Source organism: Salvelinus alpinus, chromosome 29, assembly GCF_045679555.1.
Source record: "Salvelinus alpinus chromosome 29, SLU_Salpinus.1, whole genome shotgun sequence".
NCBI classification, from domain to species: Eukaryota; Metazoa; Chordata; class Actinopteri; order Salmoniformes; family Salmonidae; genus Salvelinus; species Salvelinus alpinus.
The window spans coordinates 19,269,620-19,292,715 of record NC_092114.1 but is presented as its reverse complement, the minus strand read 5'-3'; the positions used below and the strand labels follow the sequence as shown (position 1 = coordinate 19,292,715).

The 23,096-nt window shown below is 47.0% G+C and overlaps 1 protein-coding gene across 6 annotated transcripts in view; it reads left to right on the top strand.

Moving 5' to 3' along the window:
* The window catches only part of LOC139559229 (protein PALS2-like), a 45,596-nt gene that overhangs the window by 1,896 nt on the left and 20,604 nt on the right, over nt 1-23,096 (top strand). The window contains exons 2-4 of one of the 6 annotated variants that reach the window (XM_071375028.1): nt 10,762-10,830; nt 13,192-14,636; nt 22,548-22,648. In XM_071375028.1, coding sequence (XP_071231129.1) covers nt 14,477-14,636; nt 22,548-22,648 — 261 coding nt within the window. In that variant the 5' untranslated portion in view covers nt 10,762-10,830; nt 13,192-14,476. Of the gene's footprint in view, nt 1-10,761; nt 10,831-12,784; nt 14,637-22,547; nt 22,667-23,096 lie in introns of those variants that run through there. The other 5 variants (XM_071375026.1, XM_071375029.1, XM_071375031.1 and 2 more) reach the window with 5 other exon arrangements.

Here is a 23,096-nt window from a genome sequence, read left to right as displayed (position 1 = left end):
CATCAGGGCATCTACAAGGTGTCGGAAGCGTTCCACAGGGATGCTGGCCCATGCTGACTCCAATGCTTCCCACAGTTGTGTCAAGTTGACTGGATGTCCGTTGGGAGGTGGACCATTCTTGATACACATGGGAAACTGTTGAGTGTGAAAAACCCAGCAGCGTTGCAGTTCTTGACACACTCAAACAAGTGCGCCTGGCACCTACTACGATACCCTGTTCAAAGGCACTTAAATATTTTGACTTGCCCATTTACCCTCTGAATGGCAAACATACACAATCCATGTCTCAATTGTCTCAAGGCTTAAAAAATCTTCTTTAATCTGTCTCCTCCTCTTCATCTACACTGATTGAAGTGGATTTAACAAGTGACATCAATAAGGGATTATAGCTTTCACCTGGATTCACCTGGCCAGTCTGTCATGGAACGAGCAGGTGTTCTTAATGTTTTGTACACTATGGATATTATTATGTATTATGGATATTTTCTGAAATTACAATGCAAAAAATACAAATAAATCCTATGTGTTGCACCTTTAATGTAGGCTTAGGTCACAGTTCAAATGAATGCATCTTTCCTTCCTTGGGTGATATTGCCTATAACATAACTGGATTGGTGGAAAGCTAGTCAAGGAAGGAATGAGGGTTGGTATCAGTCCATTTTAATATGACAACCCTTATTCCGTGCACGTAAGCGGAGTATTTGGCTTTGTACTGGCTAGCGTACGTTCTTGATTTTGTTTTGTTTATTTGCTTACTGCACTGCTGCATAGATTAAAGGTGGAAAGCAGCAGTCTCCTGCCGTTCCTGATAATGAATCACCCAAGCAGAGCCAGAGAGACCAACATGACCTATGCCCAGTGGTGGAAAAAGTACCCAATTTTAATACTTGAGTAAAAGTAAAGATACCTAAATAGAAAATGACAAAAGTAAAGATACCTAAATAGAAAATGACTCAAGTAAAAGTTAAAGTCACCCAGTAAAATACTACTTGAGTAAAAGTTAAGAAGTATTTGGTTTTAGATATACTTAACTATCAAAAGTAAAAAAACATTTTTTTAAGGATTGCCAGCGGCACACTCCAACGCTCAGAAATAATTTATAAAGCATTTGTGTTTAGTGAATCTACCAGATCAGAGGCAGTAGGGATGACCAGGGATTTTCTCTTGATAAGTGCGTGCATTTGGCCATTTTCCTATCCTGCTAAGCATTCACAATGTAACGAGTATTTTTGGGTGTCAGGGAAAATGTATGGAGTTAAAAGTACATTATTTTCTTGAGGAATGTAGTGAAGTAAAAGTGAAAGTTGTAAAAAATATAAATAGTAAAGTAAAGAAGAGATACTTTCAAGTTTTGGGGGGTATTTTTACTGAAGTACTTTACACCACTGCCTTTACCTCACATGTCTGTCACGTAGGCACAGGGCCGTCCCAAATGGCATCCTATTCCCTATATAGTGAACGACTTTTGACCAGAACGCTGGCGCTGTTGGGATGCACACACTCGTGTTTGTCTCACACCCACAGAGGCACAGTCTGGGGCTGGACTTGGTCATTGTATCTTCTGAATAAGTGGATGTTATGACATGTCCAATCTCTGTTAGACTATAGCAGACATTACAACCTGGTTTTCCTCATTTCAATCAGGCCTGAGAGAGCGAAATAGACACACACAGACACACACAGACACACACACACACACACACACACACACACACACACACACACACACACACACACACACACACACACACACACACACACACACACACACACACACACACACACACACACACACACACACACACACACACACACACACACACACACACACACACACTCCCTGACCTGCTCTTTCCTACTCTTTCACCTCTTCACCCATCCCCCCTTTTCTTCTCGCGCTCTTTCCACATCTCTTGCTGCTTATCTTGGCTTTCTCCTCTTTCATTCATCTCTCTGAAGACAGCAGTTGGTAGAGGAGAGAGGCTGGAGGAAGACAGTAGTTGGTAGAGGAGAGAGGCTGGAGGAAGACAGCAGTTGGTAGAGGAGAGAGGCTGGAGGAAGACAGTAGTTGGTAGAGGAGAGAGGCTGGAGGAAGACAGCAGTTGGTAGAGGAGAGAGGCTGGAGAAAGACAGTAGTTGGTAGAGGAGCGAGGCTGGAGGAAGACAGTAGTTGGTAGAGGAGAGAGGCTGGAGAAAGACAGTAGTTGGTAGAGGAGGGAGGCTGGAGGAAGACAGCAGTTGGTAGAGGAGAGAGGCTGGAGGAAGACAGTAGTTGGTAGAGGAGAGAGGCTGGAGGAAGACAGTAGTTGGTAGAGGAGAGAGGCTGGAGAAAGACAGTAGTTGGTAGAGGAGGGAGGCTGGAGGAAGACAGCAGTTGGTAGAGGAGAGAGGCTGGATGAAGACAGTAGTTGGTAGAGGAGAGAGGCTGGATGAAGACAGTAGTTGGTAGAGGAGAGAGGCTGGAGGAAGGCAGCAGTTGGTAGAGGAGAGAGGCTGGATGAAGACAGTAGTTGGTAGAGGAGAGAGGCTGGATGAAGACAGTAGTTGGTAGAAGAGAGAGGCTGGAGGAAGGCAGCAGTTGGTAGAGGAGAGAGGCTGGAGGAAGACAGTAGTTGGTAGAGGAGAGAGGCTGGAGGAAGACAGCAGTTGGTAGAGGAGAGAGGCTGGATGAAGACAGTAGTTGGTAGAGGAGAGAGGCTGGAGAAAGACAGTAGTTGGTAGAGGAGAGAGGCTGGAGGAAGACAGTAGTTGGTAGAGGAGAGAGGCTGGAGGAAGACAGCAGTTGGTAGAGGAGGAGGGGCTGGAGGAAGACAGTAGTTGGTAGAGGAGCGAGGCTGGAGACAGACAGCAGTTGGTAGAGGAGGGAGGCTGGAGGAAGACAGTAGTTGGTAGAGGAGAGAGGCTGGAGGAAGACAGTAGTTGGTAGAGGAGAGAGGCTGGAGAAAGACAGTAGTTGGTAGAGGAGGGAGGCTGGAGGAAGACAGCAGTTGGTAGAGGAGCGAGGCTGGAGGAAGACAGCAGTTGGTAGAGGAGGGAGGCTGGAGGAAGACAGTAGTTGGTAGAGGAGCGAGGTTGGAGGAAGACAGTAGTTGGTAGAGGAGAGAGGCTGGAGGAAGACAGTAGTTGGTAGAGGAGGGAGGCTGGAGGAAGACAGCAGTTGGTAGAGGAGAGAGGCTGGAGGAAGACAGTAGTTGGTAGAGGAGAGAGGCTGGAGGAAGACAGCAGTTGGTAGAGGAGGGAGGCTGGAGGAAGACAGCAGTTGGTAGAGGAGAGAGGCTGGAGGAAGACAGTAGTTGGTAGAGGAGCGAGGCTGGAGGAAGACAGTAGTTGGTAGAGGAGCGAGGCTGGAGGAAGACAGTAGTTGGTAGAGGAGAGAGGCTGGAGGAAGACAGTAGTTGGTAGAGGAGCGAGGCTGGAGAAAGACAGTAGTTGGTAGAGGAGCGAGGCTGGAGGAAGACAGTAGTTGGTAGAGGAGAGAGGCTGGAGGAAGACAGTAGTTGGTAGAGGAGAGAGGCTGGAGGAAGACAGTAGTTGGTAGAGGAGCGAGGCTGGAGCAAGACAGTAGTTGGTAGAGGAGCGAGGCTGGAGGAAGACAGCAGTTGGTAGAGGAGTGAGGCTGGAGGAAGACAGTAGTTGGTAGAGGAGCGAGGCTGGAGAAAGACAGTAGTTGGTAGAGGAGAGAGGCTGGAGGAAGACAGTAGTTGGTAGAGGAGAGAGGCTGGAGGAAGACAGTAGGTGGTAGAGGAGCGAGGCTGGAGGAAGACAGTAGTTGGTAGAGGAGCGAGGCTGGAGAAAGACAGTAGTTGGTAGAGGAGATAGGCTGGAGGAAGACAGCAGTTGGTAGAGGAGAGAGGCTGGAGGAAGACAGCAGTTGGTAGAGGAGAGAGGCTGGAGGAAGACAGCAGTTGGTAGAGGAGAGAGGCTGGAGGAAGACAGCAGTTGGTAGAGGAGAGAGGCTGGAGGAAGACAGCAGTTGGTAGAGGAGAGAGGCTGGAGGAAGACAGCAGTTGGTAGAGGAGAGAGGCTGGAGGAAGACAGCAGTTGGTAGAGGAGAGAGGCTGGAGGAAGACAGCAGTTGGTAGAGGAGAGAGGCTGGAGGAAGACAGCAGTTGGTAGAGGAGAGAGGCTGGAGAAAGACAGTAGTTGGTAGAGGAGAGAGGTTGGAGGAAGACAGTAGTTGGTAGAGGAGAGAGGCTGGAGACAGACAGTGTCATGTGACACGATGAGTTACTTTATATCATGAGATTTGGGCTCCCGAGTGGCGCAGCGTCTAAGGCACTGCATCTCAGTGCTAGAGGCATCACTACAGACCCAGGTTTTATTCCAGGCTGTATAACAACGGTCGTGATTGGGATTCCCATCGGGCGGCGCACAATTGGCCCAGCATTGTCCGAGTTAAGGTTAGGCCGGCGTAAGCCGTCATTGTAAATTTGAATTTGTTCTTAACTGACTTGCCTAATTAAATGAAGGTTAAATATTTGTATTTTATTTTACTGGCAATGCAAGCAGATCACAGGATATTACAATCCTACTTCCTGGGCACCGTTTTTAATGAGCAGCACTTTAATTTCACCGCCCTCCTTCATATCGGCCTTCTCTCCATTGAATCCGCTCAATCCGCCCGTCACGTTAATTGGCCCATTACAGCAGAGAGAAAGATAGATCGAGAGCAAGAGCGAGGCTTACTGGCCGGTTTCATTACGTAATGCAGATTACAATAAGGCCCTGCACGCTGATTGGGAGTGAAAGATATCCCCTGGAAGAATGTTAATGGCAGCAAAGCCACTAGGGCAATTCTTCCTCCTCATCGAATCATCCACACCACTGGGCCCCTCCAGGGTCTGTCTCTCTACGGCCGAGGTAAAGGAGGACAGGAGGGAGTAAGGAAAGGAAAGCATGGAGAGAGAGAACACTTAAAGAAGTGGAGAAAAAAAGAGAGGAGGAAGGGAAGCTGAGAGAGAGAGAGAGAGAGAGAGAGAGAGAGAGAGAGAGAGAGAGAGAGAGAGAGAGAGAGAGAGAGAGAGAGAGAGAGAGAGAGAGAGAGAGAGAGAGGAATGAGAGAGGACAAAAGAAGTGGACAAGAGAGGAAGGAGAGAGAGGACAAAAGATGAGGACAAGAGGAGAGGAAAGGGCATAGAGTAAGCTCTTAGAAGAGGAGAGGAGACGAGATGAGGAGAGAGCACACTAAGGTCTTAAGAGAGGAGAGGAGAGGAAAGAGGTGAAGTCACACTGAGAGAGCAGACACAGGAGAGAGAGAAGCTGTTCAGTACTTGAAGGACCTTGATGGAGACAAGAGAGTGGGTGCACACACCTGAGAAGTAGAGAATAAGAGTGAGAGCACACTTTTGGGACTTAAAAGACGTGAGGATGAGAGGAAAGGGGCCCTGAAGAAGAGAAGAGCAAGGAGAGAGGCAGCTGCATACACACACATACAAAATCCATCCTTTTGAGCACAGAGAGTACAGAAAGCAGTATCAGGTAAGGGTCACCAGCACACAAAGATGGCTGGTCAGGGACGGGTGTGAACCAACAACCAACCAGAGCCCTCCCCTTGCCCCTGGTTGCCATGCAACCAGATGACGGACAGCTCGTGATGGAGGGATTATGAAGGATCAGAGTGTCTGTTTTTGTGTAAAACGCCACAGCAGATCATCTCTGTGTTATGCATGCAGGAGTGTGTGTGTGTGTCCACACGGTATTAAAAGCACAGAGAATCGTTCAAAAATAGCACATTTTGTGACCTCTGGTGACCCCTATGAAAGGAGAAATACTAGACTGTGAGATCTAAATCCTATTAATGTTACAAACTGATCTCCATTGCAGTGTTTTGATTCTCTGTTTCTGTGAATGCTCTATTCATTTAAGTACATCCTCAAAGGTCATCACACACACACACACACACACACACACACACACACACACACACACACACACACACACACACACACACACACACACACACTGCATCTTAAGGCAACATCCATTCATGTACGCACAAACAAACACATACACAAGTGAGAGTGACTTTTTTCTCTCTCTCCATCTCCCCAGCACAAGGAAGCAGAGAGGACTGAGTAATAGCCGTCACTCTGGGTTTTTCTCAGTCAATTGAGAATCACAAAGGAGGCCAGTAACCCGGATTGCCTTGGAGCCACAATGTCCTCCCGAGCAGGGCTGGCTGCTAGGACTCCTGGGGTAGCGCAGAGCAATTAGTGAACTTTGCTGCAACATCGCTACAATAGCCTGTACACTCAGAGACTGTGTTATTCAATCCTAGCAGAGCTTGCTCTGGACAGTGGGGTATGCCACGTGTGTTGGTTGGTGTGTGTTGTGGGGAGAGGAGGATTTGGTTGCTAGTTTAGCCAATCTCTAATGACTCCTCTACAACCATCCCAACCCCCCCCCCCCCCCCCCCCACACCCCGAGCAGCCGCTGCCACAAGCCTCAGGTCAGACTGTGTGCCTCTAGATAAGAGGATTACACTGCCAGAAACAAGATGGCCATCTTGACAGATTAATCATTAATAATAATATTCATTAGAACAACAACAACAATCACATTTATCCCTTCATCAGTACATTGATTTCTGTCATTTAACAGATGCTCTTATCCAGAGTGACTTTTAATCATACTTCACTACAATCTCCAATTTAATTTAACCAAAAATGCACTGTCATTTGATGCTGATTGTTTGTTTTGGACACATAATTACATCCTGACCACAGCTTATCACAACCCTCAGCACACACACACACACACACACACACACACACACACACACACACACACACACACACACACACACACACACACACACACACACACACACACACACACACACACACACAGCTTATCACAACCCTCAGCACACACACACACACACACACACACACACACACACACACACACACACACACACACACACACACACACACACACACAGCTTATCACAACCTCCAGCACACACACACACACACACACACACACACACACACACACACACACACACACACACACACACACACACACACACACACACACACACACACACACACACACAGCTTATCACAACCCCCAGCACACACACACACACACACACACACACACACACACACACACACACACACACACACACACACACACACACACACACACACACACACACAGCTTATCACAACCTCCAGCACACACACACATACACACACACACACACACACAGCTTATCACAACCTCCAGCACACATACACACACACACACAAACAGCTTATTACAACCCCCAGCACACATACACACACACAGCTTATCACAACCCTCAGCATACACACACACACAGCTTATCACAACCCCCAGCACACATACTCACACACAGCTTATCACAACCCTCAGCACACACACACACACACACACACACACACACACACACACACACACACACACACACACACACACACACACAGCTTATCACAACCCCCAGCACACACACAGCTTATAACAACCCCCAGCACACACACACACACACACACACACACACACACACACACACACACACACACACACACACACACACACACACACACACACACACACAGCTTATCACAACCTCTCACAACCTTTTTATTTTTATTTAACCTATATTTAACTAGGCAAGTCAGTTATGAACAAATTCTTATTAACAATGACGGGCTACCAAAAGGCAAACGGCCTCCTGCGGGGACGGGGGCTGGGATTAAAAATAAATAAAAAATATAGGACAAAACACACATCACGACAAGAGAGACAAGACTACATGAAGAGAGACCTAAGACAACAACATAGCAAGGCAGCAACACATGACAACACAGCATGGTAGCAACACAACATGACAACACAGCATGGTAGCAACACAGCATGGTAACAACATGGTAGCAACACAACATGGTAGCAACACAACATGGTAGAAACACAACATGGTAGCAACACAACATGGTAGCAACACAGCATGGTAGCAACACAACATGGTAGCAACACAGCATGGTAGCATGGTAGCAACACAACATGGTAGCAGCACAAAACATGGTACAAACATTATTGGACACAGTCAACAGCACACAGGTCAAGAAGGTAGAGACAACAATGCATCATGCAAAGCAGCCACAACTGTCAGTAAGAGTGTCCATGTTTCAGTCTTTGAATGAAGAGATTGAGATAAAACAGTCCAGTTTGAGTGTTTGTTGCAGCTCGTTCCAGTCGCTAGCTGCAGCGAACTGAAAAGACGAGCGACCCAGGGATGTGTGCGCTTTGGGGACCTTTAACAGAATGTGACTGGTTGAACGGGTGTTGTATGTGGAGGATAATGAGGCTGTTAAAATGTGTCCCAAATGGCACCCTTTTCCCTATATAGTGCACTACTTTCCCCTTCTATAGTGCACTACTTTTCCTTATATATGGAATAGGATGCCATTTGGAACGCTGACTAAGACTTTACTAGCTGTAATTCTATGGTGGCCGTACTTGTTTGACCATATTGTGAGCTGAAGGTCAAAGGTCATCAGTAGGGTTTGACCTCCTTGGTCATCTTGGATAGGGTTGGAAAATTCCAGTAACTTTCCCAAAGTCCCGGTTGGAAGATTTCTGGAATTGGGATGAAATAAGCAGAAAATCTGGAATCCTCCAACCCAGATTTCTATGGAAAACCTGGGAAATTTGGGAAGGTTACCGGAATTTTGCAACCCTAATCTTAAGACTTGCTGCCATGGCTAAGACCTAAGCAGTGGGTGATTATTTTAATTGTTTGATGGCTTCGTCTGCTAACCCATTTCATCTCATCAGAGTTATTCAGAGCTGCCTGCGTGGGATGGAGGGATCGGCTTGATGCTGCTGACCTGTATTGTTGATTAATAAGCTACTGTTTACCACTCTCTCAACGGACCTGGGATGTAGGGAGGAGGTTAGAGGGAAGGGAGGATGTAGAAGAGCAGGAATAGAAGAAGAGAGAAATTAGGGTAAGGCTGAATGCATAACCCTTCCTGTTATTCTCAAATAATAGAGGACATTTACATTCTGATTGACATTCAGGCTGATGATGTAAGCAATGTCCTTAAGTGACTGTGGACACAATGGCCATCAGAGTCGTGCTGAAGGAGCGATGGACCCCATCAGTACCTGGGATCATTGTCCTTGTCTGGTCTCCGCTGGACAAGAATGAGATGACCCTCCAGAGAAAGAGAGATAGCGAATAGAGAGAGAGAGGGAGCAAGAGTGTGAGAAAGAAGGTGTGTCAGATACAGATTGTGTAAACCCCTGGTCTAGGGCTGGGGGAAATGGCAAAAATATCATATCACAGTATTGAGAAAAAATTTGACGGTATTTTATGTTTTTAAATAATAATAGTTGTACATTTGCTTTATGGGTAGTGTGTGACCCCAGGGTGGCAAACATACATTCTAAATGATGTCAATGGGTCTTTCTCCATTCTGATTGTTTTATACTGTTCAACTTGAATTCAACTTCAACCCCAAATCATTTTCATTCATTTCTGTATTTCCTGCACTCATTTGAGATCATTTCCACACTGCCACGTAGGGCTGCACAATATGGGCAAACAATCTAGGCCTTATTTTTCTACCAACTGTTGCAATTGCGATTTGACTTAGAATTAAATAGAATGATTTTTTAAATTCTATAGTTAGAATGAACAATTTTTGGCTCAAACACATTAAGAAAGGAAATAAATTCCACAAGTTAACTTTTAACAAGGCACACCTGTTAATTGAAATGCATTCCAGGTGACTACCTCATGAAGCTGGTTGAGAGAATGCCAAGAGTGTGCAAAGCTGTCATCAAGACAAAGGGTGGCTACTTTGAAGAATCTCAAAAATAAAATTGATTTTGATTTGTTTAACACTTTTTCGGTTACTACATGATTCCATGTGTTATTTCATAGTTTTGATGTCTTCACTATTATTCTACAATGTAAAAAAAAAACTTGAATGAGTAGGGGTGTACAAACTGGTACTGTAGGTCTACACCATCACTGGTATTATCAGGCTGTATAGCTAGTTATGTTTGCTAGTACATTTATTAGCTAGCTAGCGATTAGCATTAGCGATTAGCGGCTAACAAGATTTAGGCCCAACTTACTAAGAAAAGACAAACGCTAGTGGATTTATATTAACAAGCAAAGTGAAAACAGCATCGTTGTTGTCAACATTGTTTCATGTGCTGCATTGACCATGCAGATTGAACAGAAGTGTCTCGTGCTCGAGGAACAACAAATGCGCTCCTTGAGTGACAGGGGTGGGGCTAGGTCTGTGTGGGGCGGGGCTAGGTCTGTGTGGAAAGTGGCATGGGGAGAGAGAGAGAGAGAGAGCGGAGAGAGATGACTCAAGTAGTGAAGTAAACTATAAAAATGGATGTTACACACGGCGTATTACATTTAACAAAACAAACATTCATATACTGTTATAGAAGGTAAAGTAAAAACCCAAACTGGACCTTGCATCAATACTGGTATATGGTAAAATATGGTATACCTCCCAACCATACCCTGGTCATAAGCATTGTCTCATGAGTGTGTTCTTTCTCTGTGTCTTTCAATCTCTCTCTCTCTCTCTCTCTCTCTCTCTCTCTCTCTCTCTCTCTCTCTCTCTCTCTCTCTCTCTCTCTCTCTCTCTCTCTCTCTCTTTTTCTCTCTCTCTCTCTCTTTCCCCTCTCTCTCTCTTGCTGTCTCTTTCCCTCTTTCTCCCTCTCTCTCCCCTTTTCCCTTTTCTCTCTCTCCTATAGGCTTTCAGGGTTGACGGATGAGTAGATTGTAGAAGGACAGGGAGGGTTGGGGTTAACCGTCAGATACAGGTAAGATCACCACCTGTCCTCCTCTTTATCCTACAGGTGTCATTATAGGTCCTTTGCTTTCTGTGAGTGTGTATTATATGTGTTTGTGTTTAGGCTAGGGGAATGTGTGGGTGTGTCTTAAATGCATGTTTATTTGAATGCACTTTCCATGTTTAAAAGCATCTGTGTGTTTGTGTGTGTGTGAGAGCGATAACTATAGAGGATGTCTGTTTGTATATAAACAAGCGTTTGTGTGGGTGTAATGTACTGAATGTGCCGGGAGTGTTAAGCCTTGTGTTGCCTCTGGCTACTACCACTATCTGACTGTAGCTTTGTGTTGCCCCTGGCTACTACCACTATCTGACTTTAGCCTTGTGTTGCCCCTGGCTACTACCACTATCTGACTTTAGCCTTGTGTTGCCCCTGGCTACTACCACTATCTGACTGTAGCCTTGTGTGCTCCTAGCTACTACCACTATCTGACTGTAGCCTTGTGTTGCCTCTGGCTACTACCACTATCTGACTGTAGCCTTGTGTTGCCCCTGGCTACTACCACTATCTGACTGTAGCCCTGTGTTGCCCCTGGCTACTACCACTATCTGACTGTAGCCTTGTGTTGCCCCTGGCTACTACCACTATCTGACTGTAGCCTTGTGTTGCCCCTGGCTACTACCACTATCTGACTGTCGCCTTGTGTTTCCCCTGGCTACTACCACTATCTGACTGTAGCCCTGTGTTGCCCCTGGCTACTACCACTATCTGACTGTAGCCTTGTGTTGCCCCTGGCTACTACCACTATCTGACTTTAGCCTTGTGTTGCCCCTGGCTACTACCACTATCTGACTGTAGCCTTGTGTGCTCCTAGCTACTACCACTATCTGACTGTAGCCTTGTGTTGCCTCTGGCTACTACCACTATCTGACTGTAGCCTTGTGTTGCCCCTGGCTACTACCACTATCTGACTGTAGCCCTGTGTTGCCCCTGGCTACTACCACTATCTGACTGTAGCCTTGTGTTGCCCCTGGCTACTACCACTATCTGACTGTAGCCTTGTGTTGCCCCTGGCTACTACCACTATCTGACTGTCGCCTTGTGTTTCCCCTGGCTACTACCACTATCTGACTGTAGCCCTGTGTTGCCCCTGGCTACTACCACTATCTGACTGTAGCCTTGTGTTTCCCCTGGCTACTACCACTATCTGATTGTAGCCTTGTGTTGCCCCTGGCTACTACCACTATCTGATTGTAGCCTTGTGTTTCCCCTGGCTACTACCACTATCTGACTGTAGCCTTGTGTTTCCCTGGCTACTACCACTATCTGACTGTAGCCTTGTGTTTCCCCTGGCTACTACCACTATCTGACTGTATCCTTGTCTCTACAGTTCCACCCTGACAACCCAGTCACAACCATGATTACAGGTAGAGGAAGAGATCCCCTGTATCTGCTATTAACACTGGTACACTCTATGGCAGTCCAAAAACCTGTATATTGCTAATATAATGCTGATATAACATTGGTATAACGCTATTTGTGAGCACACTTTCTAATGTTAACACATTGCTGTTCCTCTTGGTAGGCCGTCATTGTAAATAAGAATTTGTTCTTAATTCTTAATAATATATTTTTTTTTATTGAGTGCATATATCAGACACCATCTTTTGGAGATCTACCCCAGTGATAGAGAGTACCGCACTTTGAGAACTGAGAGAGAGAGGAAGAGAGAGAATCCAGAGTAGATTCTGTAATCCTATGTTTTTGCAGTAGGATTAAAATCCTGCTCAGATTTGCTGTGGATGGGGTTGGGGCTGACTGGGAATAGGGAGGGGGTGGGGCTTACTGGGAAGAGGGAGGGATGTGGGTGGTGAAGGGGGGGCGGAGTGGATTAGGGACTGCAGATCATATCCTCTTAATCTACAGCTGTGTGAGAGGGGGAGGGGCATTGAGAGCGAAGGGGGGGGGGGGGGGGGGAGGTTACAGGAGGACCACCTAATTGTGTAGAATGTAGATGGAATGAACATGTCCCCTAGACACAGATCTAAGATCAGTTTGTGTCAGTATCAGTCGCCTGTAGAAAGGAAGAGGAGTTTCGAAGGGCAACCGAAAGAGTCCGGAAAAATTTTGATGATTGCATGTGAACTCAAACAAACCCTCAACAGCAGGAGAGGATTTGGGGATTTGGTGTAAGGAGGGGCTAGGAGGGTGTGTGTGTGTGTGTGTGTGTGTGTGTGTGTGTGGTGGGGGTGAGGTATTAAAGGGAGTGTTGAGGGAGGGGATTGAGAACGACTGAATCTGTGTCCACATCTGTGTGAGCAAGCTATCTGTCTCCATCTCTCTCGATCTCTCTCTGTCCTTAGTGTCTCTCTCCTCTTTATTTCCTTCTAGTTCTATTTCTTTCATCTCCTATCTCTGTCTTTCATCTCCTATCTCTGTATTCCATCTCCTATCTCTGTCTTTCATCTCCTATCTCTGTCTTTCATCTCCTATCTCTGTCTTCCATCTCCTATCTCTGTCTTTCATCTCCTATCTCTGTCTTCCATCTCCTATCTCTGTCTTCCATCTCCTATCTCTGTCTTTCATCTCCTATCTCTGTCTTCCATCTCCTATCTCTGTCTTTCATCTCCTCTGCATCTTCATCTCCCTCCCTTCCTTCTCTTTGAGGGTAGAGATTGTTGATCATTGTGTAGTAGACTGAAGGGTAGAGACTGTTGATCATTGTGTAGTAGACTGAAGGGTAGAGACTGTTGATCATTGTGTAGTAGACTGAAGGGTAGAGACTGTTGATCATTGTGTAGTAGACTGAAGGGTAGAGACTGTTGATCATTGTGTAGTAGACTGAAGGTTAGAGACTGTTGATCATTGTGTAGTAGACTGAAGGTTAGAGACTGTTGATCATTGTGTAGTAGACTGAAGGGTAGAGACTGTTGATCATTGTGTAGTAGACTGAAGGGTAGAGACTGTTGATCATTGTGTAGTAGACTGAAGGGTAGAGACTGTTGATCATTGTGTAGTAGACTGAAGGGTAGAGACTGTTGATCATTGTGTAGTAGACTGAAGGGTAGAGACTGTTGATCATTGTGTAGTAGACTGAAGGGTAGAGACTGTTGATCATTGTGTAGTAGACTGAAGGGTAGAGACTGTTGATCATTGTGTAGTAGACTGAAGGGTAGAGACTGTTGATCATTGTGTAGTAGACTGAAGGGTAGAGACTGTTGATCATTGTGTAGTAGACTGAAGGGTAGAGACTGTTGATCATTGTGTAGTAGACTGAAGGGTAGAGACTGTTGATCATTGTGTAGTAGACTGAAGGGTAGAGACTGTTGATCATTGTGTAGTAGACTGAAGGGTAGAGACTGTTGATCATTGTGTAGTAGACTGAAGGGTAGAGACTGTTGATCATTGTGTAGTAGACTGAAGGGTAGAGACTGTTGATCATTGTGTAGTAGACTGAAGGGTAGAGACTGTTGATCATTGTGTAGTAGACTGAAGGGTAGAGACTGTTGATCATTGTGTAGTAGACTGAAGGGTAGAGACTGTTGATCATTGTGTAGTAGACTGAAGGTTAAGGGCAGAGGAGCCAGTTTTAGACCAACTATCACTTAGTGGTGGTGGTGGTTGACTTGTGGTTAGGTTAGCATAGCTGCGGTCGAGGAGCGGTCGAAGAGCGTTCATGGTCCTGGCTATGGAGGACGCCTGTCGCAACGGGGTGGAGGTAGCGGTGGAGTCCCCTCCGGATGCAGCCGGGACGGGAGAGCAAGGCGGGACAGGAGATGGGTCGGCCGGGGCGGGGGCGGCTGCTGAGCCCACAGAGGGAGCCGACACATCCGGAGGTGAGATTCTCAGTTGCAGATATTGATACTGTGGAAAAATGTTGTTACCAGATAGATATAGTTTAGCTGTGAGGGGTGATATATGTGGTTGCCAGATAGATATAGTTTAGCTGTGAGGGGTGATATATGTGGTTGCCAGATAGATATAGTTTAGCTGTGAGGGGTGATATATGTGGTTGCCAGATAGATATAGTTTAGCTGTGAGGGGTGATATATGTGGTTGCCAGATAGATATAGTTTAGCTGTGAGGGGGGATATATGTGGTTGCCAGATAGATATAGTTTAGCTGTGAGGAGTGATATATGTGGTTGCCAGATAGATGTACTTTAGCTGTGAGGGGTGATATTTGTGGTTGCCAGATAGATATAGTTTAGCTGTGAGGGGTGATATATGTGGTTGCCAGATAGATATAGTTTAGCTGTGAGGGGTGATATATGTGGTTGCCAGATAGATATAGTTTAGCTGTGAGGGGTGATATATGTGGTTGCCAGATATATATTGTTTAGCTGTGAGGGGTGATATATGTGGTTGCCAGATAGATGTACTTTACCTGTGAGGGGTGATATATGTGGTTGCCAGATAGATGTAGTTTAGCTGTAAGGGGTGATATTTGTGGTTGCCAGATAGATGTAGTTTAGCTGTGAGGGGTGATATTTGTGGTTGCCAGCCATTCATTACCCTCCAGGGGAAAGATACTTTTAAACTATTTCTACTCCAAAGGTGTTTACAGTTGTCCCCTTATTAAAATGACATGACTCACACGAGGCCTGTAACATGAATACATAAACATATATTTTTTGTGTGTATACATGTGAGCGTGTGTGCGAGTGTGTGTGTATGATTTCCAGGCAACACTGTAGTCTGGTCACTTTCTTAGTCAGCTGTTTCTGTGGCACACACCTCCCGGTGATCACCTAGGCTTATGACCCTCTCTCACCATGGTGTGTGTGTGTGAATGAGTTCACACTCTTTTTCATATGCTTGATGCAATGAAAAGTTATGCGTGTGTGTGTGTGTGTGTGTGTGTGTGTGTGTGTGTGTGTGTGTGTGTGTGTGTGTGTGTGTGTGTGTGTGTGTGTGTGTGTGTGTGTGTGTGTGTGTGTGTGTGTGTGTGTGTGTGTGTGTGTGAATGCTTGTGTATGCGTGTGTATGCGTGTGTATGTGCGCGCGCGTGTGTGTGTGTATGCGTGTGTATGTGTGTGTGTGTATGCGCGTGTATGTGTATGCGCGGGTGTATACGCGTGCGTGTGTGTGCGTGTGTGTGTGTGCGTGTGTATGCGTGTGTGTATGCGTGTGTATGCGTCTATCTGCGTGTGTGTGTGTGTGTGTGTGTGTGTGTGTGTGTGTATGCGTGTGTATGCGTGTGTATGCGTGTGTATGAGTGTGTATGCGTGTGTATGAGTGTGTATGCGTGTGTATGCGTGTGTATGCGTGTGTGTGTGTGTATGCGTGTGTATGCGTGTGTGTGTGTGTGTGTATGTGTGTGTATGCGTGTATCTGCGTGTGTTCTAATAATACCTCTTCAGATCATGCCATGGTTCGGGTCTGTGAGTGACAGAGATATTTCTATGCTACCCATGAATTACAATGAGATTCAGGCAGAGATCCATTTATATAAAGCCTGGATATTACTATATTATTATACATATAGTGCATTTGGAAAGTATTTAGACCCCTTGACTTTTTCCACTTTTTGTTATGTTACAGCCTTTTTCTAAAATTGATTCAATATGGTTTTCCCCTCATCAATCTACACACAATACCCCATAATGACAGAGCAAAAAACAGGTTTTTAGACACTTTTGCAAATGTACACTACCGTTCAAAAGGTGGGGTCACTTAGAAATGTCCTTGTTTTTGAAAGATTTTTTATTTTTTTTGTCCATTAAAATAACATCAAATTGATCAGAAATACAGTGTAGACATTGGTAATGTTGTAAATTACTATTGTAGCTGGAAACAGCTGATTTTTAATGGAATATCTACATAGGCGTACATAGGCCATTATCAGCAACCATCACGCCTGTGTTCCAATGGCAGGTTGTGTTAGCTAATCCAAGTTTATCATTTTAAAAGGTTAATTGATCATTAGATAAACCCTTTTGCAATTATGTTAACACAGCTGAAAACTGTTGTTCTGATTTAAAGAAGCAATAAAACTGTCCTTCTTTAGACTCGTTGAGTATCTGGAGCATCAGCATTTGTGGGTTCGATTACAGGCTCAAAATAGCCAGAAACAAATAACTTTCTTATGAAACTCGTCAGTCTATTCTTGTTCTGAGAAATAAAGGCTATTCCATGCGAGAAACTGCCAAGAAACTGAAGATCTCGTACAACGCTGTGTACTTCTCCCTTCACAGAACAGCGCAAACGGGCTCTAACCAGACTAGAAAGAGGAGTGGGAGGCCCCGGTGCACAACTGAGCAAGAGGACAAGTACATTAGAGCGTCTATTTTGAGAAACAGATGCCTCACAAGTCCTCAACTGGCGGCTTCATTAAATAGTACCCGCAACACACCAGTCTTAACGTCAACAGTGAAGAGGCGACTCTGGGATGCTGGCCTTCTAGGCAGAGTTGCAAAGAAAAAGCCACATCTCAGACTGGCCAATAAAAATTAAATATTAAGATGGGCAAAAGAACACAGTCACTGGACAGAGGAAGATTGGAAAAAGTGTGATGGACAGACGAATCTAAGTTTGAGGTGTTCGGATCACAAAGAAGAACATTCGTGAGACGCAGAAAAAATGAAAAGATGCTGGAGGAGTGCTTGACGCCATCTGTCATCCATGGTGGAGGCAATGTGAGGGTCTGGGGGTGCTTGGTGGTGGTAAAGTGGGAGATTTGTACAGGGTAAAAGGGATCTTGAAGAAGGAAGGCTATCACTCCATTTTGCAACACCATGCCATACCCTGTGGATGGCGCTTAATTTGAGCCAATTTCTTCCTATAACAGGACAATGACCCAAAGCACAGCTCCAAACTATGCAAGAACTATTTAGGGAAGAAGCAGTCAGTGGGTATTCTGTCTATAATGGAGTGGCCAGCATAGTCACCGGATCTCAACCATATTGAGCTGTTGTGGGAGCAGCTTGACCGTATGGTACGTAAGAAGTGCCCATCAAGCCAATCCAATTTGTGGGAGGTGCTTCAGGAAGCATGGGGTGAAATCTCTTCAGATTACCTCAACAAATTGACAACTAGAATGCCAAAGGTCTGCAAGGCTGTAATTGCTGCAAATGGAGGATTCTTTGACAAAAACAAAGTTTGAAGGATCCAATTATTATTTCAATTAAAAATAATTATTTATAACCTTGTCAATGTCTTGACTATATTTCTTATTCATTTTGCAACTCATTTCATGTATGTTTTCATGGAAAACAAGGACATTTCTAAGTGACCCTAAACTTTTAAATGGTAGTGTACAGTTAGGACTTGGCTAAGGGCTGTGTCCAGGCACTCTGCGTTGCGGCGTGCGTAAGAACAGCCCTTAGCCGTGGTATATTGGCCATATATCACACCTCCTCGGGCCTTGATTCATTCTACTACAGGACCGTAGCGTGGGAAACCAGAGAGAGACCAGCAGAAGGAGAGAGTGGAGGAGAAACTGTGAAGAGAACTAGATTATTGCAGAGGACTTCATTGTCTTCATGGCTTTACATATTTAATCTCAGGCATACAAACACACACACGCACACACACACACACACACGCACGCACGTACACACACACACACACACACACACACACACACACACACACACACACACACACACACACACACACACACACACACACACACACACACACACAAATGCATGCACACAAACACGCACACACATACACACACACCTCCACAGTGCTGTAAGTGTATTACAGGGGCTTACCGGGGCTTTGAGACCCTAGGTTTAACGTCTTAGCTCTCTGATACCTGGATAGTCCACACCTCTCTCCTTGTCAGGACAAGAGAGGACACACAGGGTCAGAGAAGTCTTCATCTCAGGACCAGACTGAAATGGAATTCATTGAGATAATTGGAAAGACGATATAATCGTATCAAACCACACTTTTCTGTCTCGTGGACTTCTGGATGGAAGTTGTTTTCCATTGAGGAACATTTCCAGGGCTGATGGACAAGCTTCAGCTCGAAAACCAAACTACCAAAAAAAAACTACAGAAGAACTGATTAGTAGGCTTGTCTAGTTTTTGACGTTGTCTTTTGTCTGACTGGATTATAGTTTGGATTTGAATTGGACAGTTTTTTATTGCTGTGACCTATCAACTGCAGTGAAAAGGACTGGTCTATTGAACTACATTGAGAGGGAGTGAATGAACTACAGGCATGGCCGCAGGTTGCACAGACTTCTACTGTATTCTATTGGCATGGGAATTCTAAGTAGAATTTGAATGTGGTTGTGTGTTTTGGCTGGACTGTGCTAAAGCAGAATGAGAGGGTACAGACAGGGCAGGTGTCACTAAGGCAGTATGAGAGGCTACAGACAGGGCATGTGTCACTAAGGCAGTATGAGAGGGTACAGACAGGGCAGGTGTCACTAAGGCAGTATGAGAGGCTACAGACAGGGCAGGTGTCACTAAGGCAGTATGAGAGGGTACAGACAGGGCAGGTGTCACTAAGGCAGTATGAGAGGCTACAGACAGGGCAGGTGTCACTAAGGCAGTATGAGAGGCTACAGACAGGGCAGGTGTCACTAAGGCAGTATGAGAGGCTACAGACAGGGCAGGTGTCACTAAGGCAGTATGAGAGGCTACAGACAGGGCATGTGTCACTAAGGCAGTATGAGAGGGTACAGACAGGGCAGGTGTCACTAAGGCAGTATGAGAGGCTACAGACAGGGCAGGTGTCACTAAGGCAGTATGAGAGGGTACAGACAGGGCAGGTGTCACTAAGGCAGTATGAGAGGCTACAGACAGGGCAGGTGTCACTAAGGCAGTATGAGAGGGTACAGACAGGGCAGGTGTCACTAAGGCAGTATGAGAGGCTACAGACAGGGCAGGTGTCACTAAGGCAGTATGAGAGGCTACAGACAGGGCAGGTGTCACTAAGGCAGTATGAGAGGCTACAGACAGGGCAGGTGTCACTAAGGCAGTATGAGAGGCTACAGACAGGGCAGGTGTCACTAAGGCAGTATGAGAGGCTACAGACAGGGCAGGTGTCACTAAGGCAGTATGAGAGGCTACAGACAGGGCAGGTGTCACTAAGGCAGTATGAGAGGCTACAGACAGGGCAGGTGTCACTAAGGCAGTATGAGAGGGTACAGACAGGGCAGGTGTCACTAAGGCAGTATGAGAGGCTACAGACAGGGCAGGTGTCACTAAGGCAGTATGAGAGGCTACAGACAGGGCAGGTGTCACTAAGGCAGGATGAGAGGCTACAGACAGGGCAGGTGTCACTAAGGCAGGATGAGAGGCTACAGACAGGGCAGGTGTCACTAAGGCAGGATGAGAGGCTACAGACAGGGCAGGTGTCACTAAGGCAGTATGAGAGGCTACAGACAGGGCAGGTGTCACTAAGGCAGTATGAGAGGCTACAGACAGGGCAGGTGTCACTAAGGCAGTATGAGAGGCTACAGACAGGGCAGGTGTCACTAAGGCAGTATGAGAGGCTACAGACAGGGCAGGTGTCACTAAGGCAGTATGAGAGGGTACAGACAGGGCAGGTGTCACTAAGGCAGTATGAGAGGCTACAGACAGGGCAGGTGTCACTAAGGCAGTATGAGAGGCTACAGACAGGGCAGGTGTCACTAAGGCAGGATGAGAGGCTACAGACAGGGCAGGTGTCACTAAGGCAGGATGAGAGGCTACAGACAGGGCAGGTGTCACTAAGGCAGGATGAGAGGCTACAGACAGGGCAGGTGTCACTAAGGCAGTATGAGAGGCTACAGACAGGGCAGGTGTCACTAAGGCAGTATGAGAGGCTACAGACAGGGCAGGTGTCACTAAGGCAGTATGAGAGGCTACAGACAGGGCAGGTGTCACTAAGGCAGTATGAGAGGCTACAGACAGGGCAGGTGTCACTAAGGCAGTATGAGAGGCTACAGACAGGGCAGGTGTCACTAAGGCAGTATGAGAAGCTACAGACAGGGCAGGTGTCACTAAGGCAGTATGAGAGGCTACAGACAGGGCAGGTGTCACTAAGGCAGTATGAGAGGCTACAGACAGGGCAGGTGTCACTAAGGCAGTATGAGAGGCTACAGACAGGGCAGGTGTCACTAAGGCAGTATGAGAGGCTACAGACAGGGCAGGTGTCACTAAGGCAGTATGAGAGGCTACAGACAGGGCAGGTGTCACTAAGGCAGTATGAGAGGCTGCAGACAGGGCAGGTGTCACTAAGGCAGTATGAGAGGCTACAGACAGGGCAGGTGTCACTAAGGCAGTATGAGAGGGTACAGACAGGGCAGGTGTCACTAAGGCAGTATGAGAGGCTACAGACAGGGCAGGTGTCACTAAGGCAGTATGAGAGGCTACAGACAGGGCAGGTGTCACTAAGGCAGTATGAGAGGCTACAGACAGGGCAGGTGTCACTAAGGCAGTATGAGAGGCTACAGACAGGGCAGGTGTCACTAAGGCAGTATGAGAGGCTACAGACAGGGCAGGTGTCACTAAGGCAGTATGAGAGGCTACAGACAGGGCAGGTGTCACTAAGGCAGTATGAGAGGCTACAGACAGGGCAGGTGTCACTAAGGCAGTATGAGAGGCTACAGACAGGGCAGGTGTCACTAAGGCAGTATGAGAGGCTACAGACAGGGCAGGTGTCACTAAGGCAGTATGAGAGGCTACAGACAGGGCAGGTGTCACTAAGGCAGTATGAGAGGGTACAGACAGGGCAGGTGTCACTAAGGCAGTATGAGAGGCTACAGACAGGGCAGGTGTCACTAAGGCAGTATGAGAGGCTACAGACAGGGCAGGTGTCACTAAGGCAGTATGAGAGGCTACAGACAGGGCAGGTGTCACTAAGGCAGTATGAGAGGCTACAGACAGGGCAGGTGTCACTAAGGCAGTATGAGAGGCTACAGACAGGGCAGGTGTCACTAAGGCAGTATGAGAGGCTACAGACAGGGCAGGTGTCACTAAGGCAGTATGAGAGGCTACAGACAGGGCAGGTGTCACTAAGGCAGTATGAGAGGCTACAGACAGGGCAGGTGTCACTAAGGCAGTATGAGAGGCTACAGACAGGGCAGGTGTCACTAAGGCAGTATGAGAGGCTACAGACAGGGCAGGTGTCACTAAGGCAGTATGAGAGGCTACAGACAGGGCAGGTGTCACTAAGGCAGTATGAGAGGGTACAGACAGGGCAGGTGTCACTAAGGCAGTATGAGAGGCTACAGACAGGGCAGGTGTCACTAAGGCAGTATGAGAGGCTACAGACAGGGCAGGTGTCACTAAGGCAGTATGAGAGGCTACAGACAGGGCAGGTGTCACTAAGGCAGTATGAGAGGCTACAGACAGGGCAGGTGTCACTAAGGCAGTATGAGAGGCTACAGACAGGGCAGGTGTCACTAAGGCAGTATGAGAGGCTACAGACAGGGCAGGTGTCACTAAGGCAGTATGAGAGGCTACAGACAGGGCAGGTGTCACTAAGGCAGTATGAGAGGCTACAGACAGGGCAGGTATCACTAAGGCCTACACTTTCACTTGCTCTATTTATTTTTTCAACTAACTTTTGTTGCGTGTGTGTCTTGCATCTACTGTATGTGTGTGACTTACTCACTCCCTCCCCCTCTCTCCTCTCTTCCCCCTCTCTCCCACCTTCCCCCTCTCTCCCATCCCTCCCCCTCTCTCCCCCTTCCCCCTCTCCCACATCCCTCCCCCTCTCTCCCCCTTCCCCCTCTCCCACATCCCTCGCCCTCTCTCCTCCCTCCCTCTCTCTCTCCCCCTCTCCTCTCCCCCCCACAGCGATGCAGCAGGTGTTGGACAACCTGGGGGAGCTGCCTACCTCCATGGGGGCCAAAGACATCGACCTCATCTTCCTCAGAGGCATCATGGAGAGTCCCATTGTACGGTCACTCTTCAAGGTAGCAGACACACATAGGGGAGAACACACTGAGACTGACTCACACACTGACAGGCCTCAGGTTGGCAAGTCACAGGCTGGCAGGTTACAGGCTGGCAGACCACACGTTGGTAGGTTACAGGCTGGCAGGCCACACGTTGGCAGGTTACAGGATGGCAGACCACACGTTGGTAGGTTACAGGCTGGCAGACCACACGCTGGCAGGTTACAGGCTGGCAGGTCACAGGTTGGCAGGTTACAGGCAGGCAGACCACACGCTGGCAGGTTACAGGCTGGCAGACCACAGGTTGGCAGGTTACAGGCTGGCAGACCACACGCTGGCAGGTTACAGGCTGGCAGGTCACAGGTTGGCAGGTTACAGGCAGGCAGACCACACGCTGGCAGGTTACAGGCTGGCAGACCACACGCTGGCAGGTTACAGGCTGGCAGAC